We start from the raw sequence: 12,685 nt of genomic DNA, 5'->3' as shown, positions 1-12,685 counted from the left end.
TGGGCTCAAGCAATCCTCCCACTTCAGCCTCCCAAAGTGCTTGGATTACAGTGCTGGGAGCCACCGCACCTGGCTTGAGCATCTATTTTTTAAATCATTAGATATGGGAGAGATGTTTAGGATGGTTTATGATAAGTTAGTAACAAAGATAAATTGAAAATGTATGGACTTAGATGACCAGAATGGATAAAATTCAACTCTGTGTTGAATTTTTAACACTTTGAGTCTACTTCTAAATACTGTTGTTTAAAAAGTGCTACTTTGGCCGGGAGTGGTGGCTCACACCTGTAATCCCGGCACTTCGGGAGGCCAAGGCCGGTGGATCATTTGAGGTGTGGAGTTTGAGACCAGCCTGGCCAACATGGTGGAACCGTCTCTACTAAAAATACAAAAGTTAGCTGGAGGGTAGTGTAGTCCCAGCTATTCAGGAGGCTGAGGCAGGAGAATTGCAGAGGTTGCTGAAATTGTGCCATTGCACTCCAGTCTGGGCGACAGAGTGACACCCTGTCTCAAAAAAAAAAAAAAAAAAAGTGCTAGCTACAACTAACTAAAAAGCAGAGCTTATTTTGTTTCTCATTCCTTCATAGAGCATAATTTGATCCAGATGGTTCATGCTGTAGATTCTGCCATTGTAGCATTCAGCAACACTTGTTAATGTACAACATGTACTTAGATTTCTTTCTTTATTTTTTTATATTTCTATGTTTCTATATTTTATTTTTATGTTTTTTTAATATGCATAGGGTTTTTGGTTTTCTGGACTTTTTTTGTCCCCTCTTATTTTTGGCATGTCAGTGAAATATCAGACTAACTCCTATAGTTTTTGTTAATTTTTTCTTTTTTTTTTTTTGAGATGGGGTCTTGCTCTGCCACCCAGGCTGGAGTGCAGTGGCATGATCTCAACTCAACTGCAGTCTCTGCCTCCTGGGTTCAAGAGATTCTCCTGCCTCAGCCTCCTCAGTAGCTGGGACTACAGATGTGCACCACCATGCCCAGCTAGGGTTTGTTATTTTTAATATAATTATTCAGAAGGGCAACTGGGGCCGGGCGCGGTGGCTCAAGCCTGTAATCCCAGCACTTTGGGAGGCCGAGACGGGCGGATCACGAGTTCAGGAGATCGAGACCATCCTGGCTAACACGGTGAAACCCCGTCTCTACTAAAATACAAAAAAAATTAGCCGGGCGAGGTGGCGGGCGCCTGTACTCCCAGCTACTGGGGAGGCTGAGGCAGGAGAATGGCGTGAACCCGGGAGGCGGGGCTTGCAGTGAGCTGAGATCCGGCCATTGCACTCCAGCCTGGGCAACAGAGCTAGACTCCATCTCAAAAAAAAAAAAAAAAAAAAGAAGGGCAACTGGAAGTTGACTTTCAAGTACCTACTGAATGTGCTAATGTCTTGCTAAACACTGTGAGGGCAGTAATGGAGAAGGCAGCTCTGTCTTTAAAGAACTTAAAATTGTTAGGGATTTAGGAACAATCCATATGAAAATTGTTAGAAGAGAATAGTAGATAAGTTTTTTTCATCTGCTATCTTGAGCTGTTTTTCCTAATGGGAGAATATCATTCCTCAAGGAGATTATGGTTAAAAAAATAAACACTGAGAACCATTGCAGTAAATGACAAAGTAGCTGACTGAGTTGTAAACTGTTTTGGAATTTAGTGTAGTATTTTCAAAACTTTGGATTGTAACTCGCAGTAAAAAACAAAACGTTTTACAGACATACATGTATATATGTGGATACACATAAAATGATACAAAAGTTTACGAAATAATGTCTTCGAAAGCGTCCATTTGCACTCTAATCTTTCTTTTATTCCAGATTATTTCCCTATCCCTCCCTTCCTCCCCCCTTCCTTCCTTCCTTCCTTCCTTCCTTCCTTCCTTCCTTCCTTCCTTCCTTCCTTCCTTCCTTCCTATTCCATTCACAGCCTGCTATATTATTTTACAACTCTGTGTGTGGATACTGTGCTGTGTACTGGGATTCCTGTGATGAGTAGGCAGACATGGTTCCAGCTTCCAAAGATCCTACAATCAATTGAGAAAGATAGACAAATAAAGAAGTAATATGATAAGATATGATAAATACTCTGAGAGGTAAAGTATAGGCAGTAGAGGCCATTCATTCAGTTATTCATAAAGCATTTATTCAGCATCTCTTTGTGCTAGGAGCTGTTGTAGGCATTAGAGATTCTGCAGTGAACAAAGCTAAATTACATTTCTCATTGAGTTTACAACTTGGTGTGGGTGGGAGTGGTAAGTGTATATAAGAAATAAGTAAACATAATAATCAGTTAATTTCAGATACTGATTAATGAGATGATAGTAAAACAGGATCATGTGATAAAGATGAATGAGAAAATAACCTTGGATTAGGTAGCCAGGAAAGGCTTCTCTGAGAAGCCAACATTTGAGCTGAACCCTAAATAGTACTAAGAGGTACTGTAATGTGAGATCTGTGGCCTGAACATTCTCGGCAGAGGAAATTACAAAGTTTGTATCTTGTGGAAAAGGCACGCATCCTTGGTCTTACAGGATTAGGGACATCTTCCTGAAGAGAGAAGAATGAAAGACAGTTTATAGTCAAGAGGAAATCACACTAGTATGCTAGAGGATTTTTTGTTTTATTTTTTATTTTTTGAGATGGAGTCTCGCTCTGTCGCCCAGGCTGGAGTGCAGTGGTGTGATCTCAGCTTACTGCAACCTCTGCTTCCCGGGTTCAGGCAATTCTCCTGCCTCAGTCTCCCGAGTAGCTGGGATTACAGGCACCTGCCAGCATACCCAGCTCATTGTGTTTTTTTTGTATTTTTAGTAGAGATGGGGTTTCACCATGTTGGCTAGACTGGTCTCGAACTCCTGACCTCAGGTGATCCGCCTGCCTCAGGAGTTAGATGTATGGAAATGTGGAAGAGGAACTTTTAGGCAGAGTACGGTATAAGCAATGATGTGGATATGGGAATGGGAAGCCTTCTTGGGACTTACATTTCACAGGGAACAGTAGAAGAGATCTGGGGCCAAACTAAGAAAGACTTTGCTTGAGAGAAGAGGATAATGTAGGCAGTGAGAAGCAGGGATTACTGATGTGATAAAATCGACATCTGGCTTGAAAAACTAACCAAGTGGAATGACAGAATAGAGAACCGCGTGTCATTGGACCTTTAGATCTTTAGTCTGCCTCCTATTCTCACGTGTGAGTTAAGATGAATTACCAATGCACTTTTTTTTTTTTGTCAGTTTCCTGATTGACTTCAGAACTTCTGGCAGTTGCAGAATTTTCTTTTTGCTAAGTTGCTTTTCCCCGCCACTCCATGTATAATTGCAGAACGCTAATGTTGCTTTGTGGTTACCTGCCTGCTTAGTTTTCCAATTGCCAGAGCACTGAGGTTTCAGTCCCAGTGCCAGCCAGTTAATTTACCCTGTTCCAGAGTTAAATGCTGCAAATGTGAGCCTAATCAGAAAATTGTCACAATGGTGATCAGAAAGAGAAGGGCTAATACATCAGTGTAGAAGAAAAAGCAACTTGTTCTAGTGATAATGGTTTAATAGTGATGTCTTATTGTTCATTTATTCTTCATCAAATGTTTGAGAACTTGCCTTGTTCTAGGCACCAAATTTGAGAATACAGATGTGAATGAGAGGGCCAAATGTAAATATATTTAACATGTTTCTTATTGGTTACTTCAGGTTGAGTATCCCTTATCCAAAATGCTTGGGCCCAGAAGTGTTTCAGATTTTGGATTTGTTTCAGATTTTGGAATAGTCGCATTATACTTACCAGTTGGGCATCCCTAATCAGAAAATCCAAAATCTGAAATGGTCCAAGGAACATTTTCTTTGAACATTGTGTTGGCATTGAAAAAGTTTTGGATTTTGGAGTGTTTTGGATTTTGGAATTTTGGATTAAGGATACTCAGCCTATAGTTACAATGGATTGTGGGTGCACAAAGGAGACAAAAACTAAATCAGTGTGAGACACTAATATTTATTGAGTGCCTATTGTGTATCACATACTGTGATTTTTTTCCCCATAGGAGCAGCTTTATTTTATAATGAGGTATCATAGTTGTAACTATGCCAAAGTTGTTACAACAAAAGCACTTTTTACCTTATCTCATTTTATTGTCACAGTAAACTGGTGAGGCAAGTAGAACAGATATAATAATTAACCCCTTTCTACAAATGAAGATCTGTGAAATGACTGATTATGTTTTGTGGCTTGCCTAGGGTTAAGGCTGTTTGGTGGTTTGATATATTCACTATTCCTGGTAAGAATAAATAAAGGTCGGATGAGCTACTATTTGAGGTTAAACTAAGAGTAGTAAGACTTTTGTCTAGAAGGACAAAGATATAATCTAAGTCCAAAATCATGAAAAATATTAGGTAAAATATATAGTATGTCAGATGGGATAAGCGCTATGGAGAAAAAGCACAGAAGGGGAAGGGAGATAAGAAGAGCAAGGGCCCTATTTGGGGCATTGCAATTTAAAATGGAATCATCAGGGAAAGCCTCATTGAGAAGGTGATGACATTGAGCAAAAGACCTAAAGGAGATCTATAGCAAGAAGGCCAGGTTGTCAAGGTAGAATAGGAAGGAAGGTGGGAGAGTTGGAGGTGAAATTGGGAGGTGGGTGCACAGGACAGGTTGTATAGGATTCTGTGGATTTTTTTTTTTTTTTTTTTTTTTTTTTTTGAGATGGAGTTTCACTCTTGTTGTCCAGGCTGGAATGCAGTGGCGTGATCTCAGCTCACTGCAACCTCCGCCTCCCGGATTCAAGCAATTCTCATGCTTCAGCCTCCTGAGTAGTTGGGATTACAGGCTCCTGCCACCACGCCCGGCTAATTTTTTGTATTTTTAGTAGAGACGGGGTTTCACCATATTGGTCAGGCTGATCTAGAACTCCTCCTGACCTCAGGTGATCCACCCGCCTTGGCATCCCAAAGTGCTGGGCTTACAGGTGTGAGCCACCACGCCTGGCCTGTGGATTGTTTTTTAACAATTTTGACTTTTATTCTGGAGATAAGAAGCCACTATTAGGAGTTTTGAGGGAGGTAATGATATGATTCTGAGTTTAACTTTTAAAGGGTAATTTTGGCTGCAATGTGGGATGGGGGGAATTTAGGAAGTTATCTGTAAATATCTGTATGTATAGAATTCATACTCTTTGAAGGTGACATCAGAGAAGACAATCTCGTCATGAATCTTTTGAGGGGGCCTGAATCTTATCTGTGAAATAGCATTTCATGTTGGTCAATTTACATGTTAATTACATTTGATTCTTTGACATTGCAGTCTTAATAATTGCTAACAGAATTTAATAATTGCTAACATGATTTGATTCTTTAGATGGCCGCCAAGAGCGAGTCATGTTTGACAAAATTACATCTCGAATCCAGAAGCTTTGTTATGGACTCAATATGGATTTTGTTGATCCTGTAAGTAAATATGGTTTTTATCTTGGGTTCCTTGTTTCATGTGTTTCTTTCCATTTGTCTCTTATTCCTGGACCTTCACTCACCTGACATACTTTGGTATTCTGGCTATGCCCTTTGATATAAAATTTGAATTCATTGCTTAAAACATTTTTTTTTCTTAATTTTGGTTCTGTCCTGTGAGTTCTCACTTTTCAGAGAACTATGAATGTGAGTAAAGAGGAAAATTTGATATTAACATTTAATATCAGATATTTCCTTGAGTAAATTGTTTTATTCATTAGTGGAAAAGCCTAGGCCAGGCACGGTGGCTCACGCCTGTAATCCCAGCACTTTGAGAGGCTGAGGTGGGCGGATCACCTGAGGTCAGGAGTTCAAGAACAGCCTGGCCAACATGATGAAACCCTGTCTCTACTAAAAATACAAAAATTAGCTGGGCCTGGTGGTGGGCGCCTGTAATCCCAGCTACTTGGGAGGCTGAGGCAGGAGAATCACTTGAACCTGGGAGGCAGAAGTTGCAGTGAGCCGAGATCGTGCCACTGCACTCCAGCTTGGGCGACAGAGCGAAACTCCCTCTCAAAAAAAAAAAAAAGAAAGGGAAGCCTAAAGTTTGTTTTGGAATTGTGGTTATTTAGGTAGGAACTGGTTTAAAATTTGCTTTTTGTTATTTATGTAAAAAGATTTAAGTAATATAAAGTAGATTTCATGGACAATATTTAAGTCAAGAACAAACTATTCATAAACGAGTTGCTCTGCTTTTTTCTTTATCCTTTATAACTTCTATATTCTAGACTCTCATCAGTTATCTGGACTGTTTTCTGTGGTCTCTGCAGTGTCCTGGACTTCCTCTAATCTTGCCCTCTTCAAACTCGTCTTCCACCTGACTTCTAAAATGATCTTCCTTAAATGAGAATCTCTAAGAACTCTTTTCTTCAAATCCACACATATTTCCATCTCCTTATTTAGGTATCTTATCTGTACTGCTGTAAAACCTGTGCTCATCTCATAGCTTTAATCATATAACATGGAAATTAATTATAGGTCTTTATCCTACCCTAGAATTGAGGATGGGCTGTGTATCTTATTGTTGTGATATCCTCAGTGCTTGACATATATCTAATTAGCCACTTGACCAAAGTAAGTTTGGTCAAGAGAAAATGATTTTATGCATCTTGAAAATATGTTTATTGTAAATTCTCTTTTACATTGAGAACTTAAGACAATAATTAGAATAGTAGAATGTTAGAGTTGGAATGAACCTTGAGAGCCCATCCCATTTCATCTTTGTTTTATAGGTAAGAAAGTTCCAAAGAGAGAGGGAAGTGACTTAAGTTAGTGGGAGTATAGGGAGAAGCACCTAGGTCTCTTCACTCCCACATGTTCTATTGCCTCATGCAGTAGTACGTTTTAGAGCACAGGAGTGTTGCAGCATCCTCAAACTTCCTAAGGTAGATTCTGTTGAAAAACTGTCGGTGCACGTCTGTAATCCCAGCACTTGGGGAGACCAAGGTAGGCAGATTGCTTGGGCTCAGGAGTTTGAGACCAGCCTGGGCAACGTGGTGAAACTGCCCAGGTGCAGTGGCACAATCTTGGCCCACTGCAGCCTCCGCCCCTGGGGTTCAAATGATTCTTGTGCCTCAGCCTCCCTCCGCTGGGATTACAGGCATGTGCCACCACGCCCGGCTATATTTTTGGATTTTTAGTAGAGACAGGATTTTGCCATGTTGGCCAGGCATGAACTCCTGGCCTCAAGTGATCTGCCCGGCTTGGCCTCCCAAAGTGCTGGGATTACAGGTATGAGCCACACCGTGCCTTCCCTCAACCCTGTTTCTACAAAAACAAAACAAAACAAAACAAAAACAAAAAAAACCAAAAATTAGCTGGGCATGGTGGCGCATGCCTGTAGTCCCAGCTACTTGGTGGTGGGAGGATCGCTTGAGTCCTGGAGGTTGAGGTTTCTGTGAGCTGAGACTGTGCCACTGTACTCTAGCATAGGCCACAGAATGAGACCCTGTCTCAAAAAGAAAAAAAGAAAAACTGTGTATGCTGTTAGATCTGGCACAGCACAGTTAGCACACAGATGGTATTTTATTCTGAGTTCTAATTGTTTGCCATATTACTCTAGAAACTATTTAGAAGACTTCACTGCTCTTATACTGAACACACCTTATCTACTGGATCTGGGAAGAAAGTGATCGGGAGCAACTTGGGTTTAGCTATATTATAATTAGAATAGATTGCAGACTGTTAAAATAGTTACACATGTATGTGTCTTTTTTTTGAGGGGGGTATGCATTGTTCAGCTGGGAAATACATTTATTTTCTGTTGGATTAAGTGGTTTCTTAAAGATTCAATAAACACACACACTCACAACTTAGAATTTGTTTTTCTTAAAAATGTATGCTAATACCTTGTGCATTACGTGTCTTAAAAATGAACTTACAATGTGGCCTTGAAAACAGTGAAATACAGTGAAGTTTAATGGGGTTGGGGCCAGAAGACTTGTATAATAATATAACCTTGGGCAAGTCCCAATAACCTGAGCCTCAGGTTCTTAATGTAAAATAGGTATAGTAATAATCATCTCACAAAGTGATTATGAAATGTCAGAGATTATCAAAGTTGATAATTTTTGATCAACTTTGGTTGAGAATCATTTGAACCCCAGGGGTGGAGGTTGCACTTTGTAATTTGTGAAGTGCTAAAGAAAGAGTAGTCATTAAATTATCATGACTTAGCCCCAAACCTAATTTATACTTCTTTCTCCTTTAATTGACATAATTAAAGTTTGATTCATTTGCTTTTCTGTACTTATCCTTATATGGAATTTGGGAAAAGTAAGTATGAAGCTGGAGCCCTGATCACTTAGGGAGGATCTGAATGAAAAATGGGGAAACACTCATATAGAATCATTAGTCTGTTGGGAGAATTTGAATGAAAATAGGGAAATACAGAATCATTAGTATGTTTTCAGCTATTTCCCTGTGAGACTAATTGATTTAAAGGCTATATTTAGGTTTTTAAAAATAACACCTTCATTTTATATGTAGTATACATTTTCTGTAGTTCTGCTGGGTTGTGCATTCTCATTACTAAGTTTCCCACCGCCCACCATTCCGAAAGATAATTTTTCAGATAAGTAAATTGTCTTGTTCTTTGTTTCAGACAGGGTCTCACTGTGTTGCCCAGGCTGGAGTACAGTGCCATGATCATAGATAGCTCAGTGCAGCCTTGACTTCCCCAGTACAAGCATTCCTCCCACCTCAGCTTACCCTGTAGCTGCAACCACAGGCACTTACCACCTTGACTGGCTAATTTTTTAATTTTTAGTAGGGATAGGGTCTCATTATATTGCTCAGGTTTGTCCCAAACTCCTGCGCTCAAGTGAGCCTCCTACCTCGGCCTTCCAAAGTGTTGGGATTACAGGTGTGAGCCACTGTGCCCAACCTGTCGTTTATATTGTGATGTGAATTTGATTGTTTTCTTTTTTTCTTTCCTTTTTTTTTTTTGAGACAGGGTCTCACTCTGTCGCCCAGGCTGGAGTGCAGTGGCATAATCACAGCTCCTTGCAGCCTCAGCTTCCTGAGTAGCTGGGATCACAGGTGTGTACCACCACACCCAGCTAATTTTTTTATTATTTGTGGAGATGGTGGGGGGGGGGGGTCTTCCTGGCTTGCCCAGGCTGGTCTCGAACTCCTGGACTTAAGCCATTCTCCCACATTGGCTTCCCAAAGTGCTGTGATTATGGGTGTGAGCCACAACGCCTGGCTTTTTTTTTTTTTTTTTTTTTTTTTTTAAATAGGGTCATGAACTGCTAAGGTTAAGTGATCCCCTCACCTCAACTGCTGAGTAGCTAGGACTATAGGTATGTACTACCACACCTGGCCATGATGGTTTTCTTAATTACTCTTTTAAGGAAGCTATTGTTTCTTGGGAAAGCTCAAGTAATTCTTGGTTTTATTTTTGTAGGCTCAGATCACCATGAAAGTAATCCAAGGCTTGTACAGTGGGGTCACCACAGTGGAACTAGATACTTTGGCTGCTGAAACAGCTGCAACCTTGACTACTAAGCACCCTGACTATGCTATCCTGGCAGCCAGGATTGCTGTCTCTAACTTACACAAAGAAACAAAGAAAGTGTTCAGTGGTAAGTCTTGGGTGAAAAAGTAAAAATTCAGTATTCTCAGAAAAGTAATAAGGGTAGTAGAAATCTTGACTGTTTAAAGAAGCAAATATGGCTAGGTGGGGTGGCTTACACCTCAAATCCCAGCAATTTGGGAAGTCAAGGCAGGCAAATTGCTTGAGTCCAGGAGTTTGAGAACAGCTTGGGCAATGTGGCGAAACCCCATCTCTGCGTTTTAAGAAAAATCTAAAATTATAAAACAGACCGGGTGCAGTGGCTCACACCTGTAATCCCAGTGCTTTGGGAAGCCAAGCAGGTTGATCGCTTAGGTCAGGAGTTTGAGACCAGCCTGGCCAACATGGTGAAACCCCATCTCTACTAAAAATACAAAAAATTAGCTGGGCATGGTGGCGGGGGCCTATAATCTCAGCTACTCGGGAGGCTGAGGCAGGAGAATTGCTTGAACCCGGGAGGCGGAGATTGCAGTGAGCCGAGCCTATGTCACTGCACTCCGGCCTGGGCGAGAGAGTGAGACTCTGTCTCATAAATAAATAAATAAATAAATAAATGGCAAATATGTAAATTAGTGGGAAAGAGTAGACTACAGTTTCCTATTTCTCCATGCTGCCTATCTGCTGTATAAAAGAGTTGATGTATCTTTGTTCTTTAAGTTTTTTATTCTCTCTCTTTTTAAATTTTTTTATTTTTATTTTTATTTTATTTTATTTTTATTTTTTTTTTTTGAGATGGAGTCTCGCTCTGTCGCCCAGGCTGGAGTGCAGTGGCGCGATCTCGGCTCACTGCAAGCTCCGCCTCCCGGGTTCACGCCATTCTCCTGCCTCAGCCTCCCGAGTAGCTGGGACTACAGGCGCCCACAACCGCGCCCGGCTAATTTTTTGTATTTTTAGTAGAGACGGGGTTTCACCGTGGTCTCGATCTCCTGACCTTGTGATCCGCCCGCCTCGGCCTCCCAAAGTGCTGGGATTACAGGCGTGAGCCACCGCGCCCGGCCTAAATTTTTTTATTTTTTTTGAGATAAAGTTTTGCTCTTATCACCCAGGCTGGAGTGCAATGGTATGATTCGGCTCACTGAAACCTCCGCCTCCCGGGTTCAAGCGATTCTCCTGCCTCAGCCTCCCGAGTAGCTTGGGATTACAGGCAGTTGCCACCACACCCAGCTAATTTTTGTATTTTTAGTAGAGATGGGGTTTCACCATGTTGCCCAGGCTGGTCTCAAACTCCTGACCTGAGGTGATCTGCCCTCCTTGGTCTCCCGACGTGCTGGGTTTACAGGCGTGAGTCACCGCACCTGGCCTCTCTCTCTCTTTTTTAAAGCCCATTGTTAGGCGCTTGGTGGTGATATGGTTGGAAAAATGAATAATATTTATTGACAAGTTTTGGGTTAAACAAAATGTTATAGTTGCTCCTTTCTCACTAGATGCGAACTCTTCATTTCATCACTACCATTTTACAGCTCAGGGAATGTGGGAAAGGGAAGGTTAAATAATTTGTTCAATATATAAGAAGCCAGCTGGTAGACTGAGATTAAAAAATCTTTATTGTTTCCTATCGGGAGCCAAAAAGGAAAAAAAAGTTTTTAAAAATTTTATGCCAGGCATGGTGGGCCTAATCCCAGCACTTTGGGAGGCCAAGGCAGGAGGATTACTTGAGCCCAGGAGTTCAAGACTAGCCAGGGTAACATAGTGAGACCCTTTCTCTCCAAAATTAAAAACGTTAACAAGGTATAGTAGTGTGTGCCTGTCATTCCAGCTACTCAGGAGGCTGAGGTGGGTGGCTAGCTTCCCAAAGAGCTGGGATTACAGATGTGAGCCACTGTCCAGCCTTAGGAATCTGTTTTATTTATTTATTTATATTTTATTTTATTTTTATTTTTATTTTTATATTTTTGAGACAGAGTCTCACTCTGTCACCCAGGCTGGAGTGCAGTGGTGCAATCTCGGCTCACTGCAAGCCCCGCCTCCCGGGTTCATGCCATTCTCCTGCCTCAGCCTCCCGAGTAGCTGGGACTACAGGCGCGTGCCACCATGCCCGGCTAATTTTTTGTATTTTTAGTAGAGACGAGGTTTCACCGTGTTAGCCAGGATGGTCTCTATCTCCTGACCTCGTGACTCGCCTGCCTCAGCCTCCCAAAGTGCTGGGATTACAGGCGTGAGCCACGGTGCCCGGCCCAGGAATCTATTTTAAACTACAAGAGCTTATAATCACTTTAACTCTAGAAGATTGTTTCCTTAAATGAGGCATTACATATTTCTTCAACACGTATGTGTTTATTGAGCACTTTACATGCTAGATATTGAGGTGGGTTGAGATGAAAAAAAGGGTTGAGAACTACTGTTTTCAACTGTTACCTAAAGATTGAATTAGCTGTTAAGTGGTCTTGATATATTTTCTTTTTTTGTTGTATTTTTTTAGATGTGATGGAAGACCTCTATAACTACATAAATCCACATAATGGCAAACACTCTCCTATGGTGGCCAAGTCAACATTGGATATTGTTTTGGCTAATAAAGATGTATGTATAACACTTTTCTGGTGGAAATTTTTTGATAGTCTTTTTTAATATTGCACACATTTTAGAAAATTTAAACACTACAAAAGATACAGGTAAATACAATTCTGTTTTTTCCTGCCCTGATTCCTGATTTTCCTCTTTAGAAACAACTTTATCATTTTAAAATGTATTTTTCCAGAGCTATTTTGTACGTACATGTGTGTGCATATGTGTGTGTACATATATATTTTTATTTTTGGTGGTACTGTACTGTGCATACTATTTTCATTGATACTTTTTTCACTTGTAAGTATATCTTGTTTGTTCTCTATCAGCCTTTATGAATTTACTCATTTTTTTATAATAGTTGTATAATGTTCCATTTTATAGATATATTGTCATTGTATGTATGTGTAAGAATTCCTTTAGTGATCAATATTTGGTTTTCATCTTTTCACTGCAGTGAATATTCTTGTATGGTAGGTGTTTTGCCCATAGATGAATATATCTGTAAGATAAATCCCGCCGGGCGCGGTGGCTCAAGCCTGTAATCCCAGCACTTTGGGAGGCCGAGACGGGCGGATCACAAGGTCAGGAGATCGAGACCATCCTGGCTAACACG

General features: G+C 40.8%; 1 protein-coding gene across 4 annotated transcripts in view; it reads left to right on the top strand.

Moving 5' to 3' along the window:
* LOC105468675 (ribonucleotide reductase catalytic subunit M1) overlaps positions 1-12,685 on the top strand; it is a 46,583-nt gene that overhangs the window by 2,041 nt on the left and 31,857 nt on the right. For 2 of the 4 annotated variants that reach the window (XM_011718866.2, XM_011718868.3), the window contains exons 2-4: positions 5,341-5,429; positions 9,397-9,574; positions 11,984-12,084. In XM_011718866.2, coding sequence (XP_011717168.1) covers positions 5,341-5,429; positions 9,397-9,574; positions 11,984-12,084 — 368 coding nt within the window. Of the gene's footprint in view, positions 1-2,074; positions 2,094-5,340; positions 5,430-9,396; positions 9,575-11,983; positions 12,085-12,685 lie in introns of those variants that run through there. The other 2 variants (XM_071075204.1, XM_011718870.2) reach the window with 2 other exon arrangements.

The sequence above is a fragment of the Macaca nemestrina genome, chromosome 12 (genome assembly GCF_043159975.1).
Source record: "Macaca nemestrina isolate mMacNem1 chromosome 12, mMacNem.hap1, whole genome shotgun sequence".
Taxonomy (NCBI): Eukaryota; Metazoa; Chordata; class Mammalia; order Primates; family Cercopithecidae; genus Macaca; species Macaca nemestrina.
Note: the sequence above shows the minus strand (reverse complement) of the source record. Positions and strands in the feature narration are given on the sequence as shown.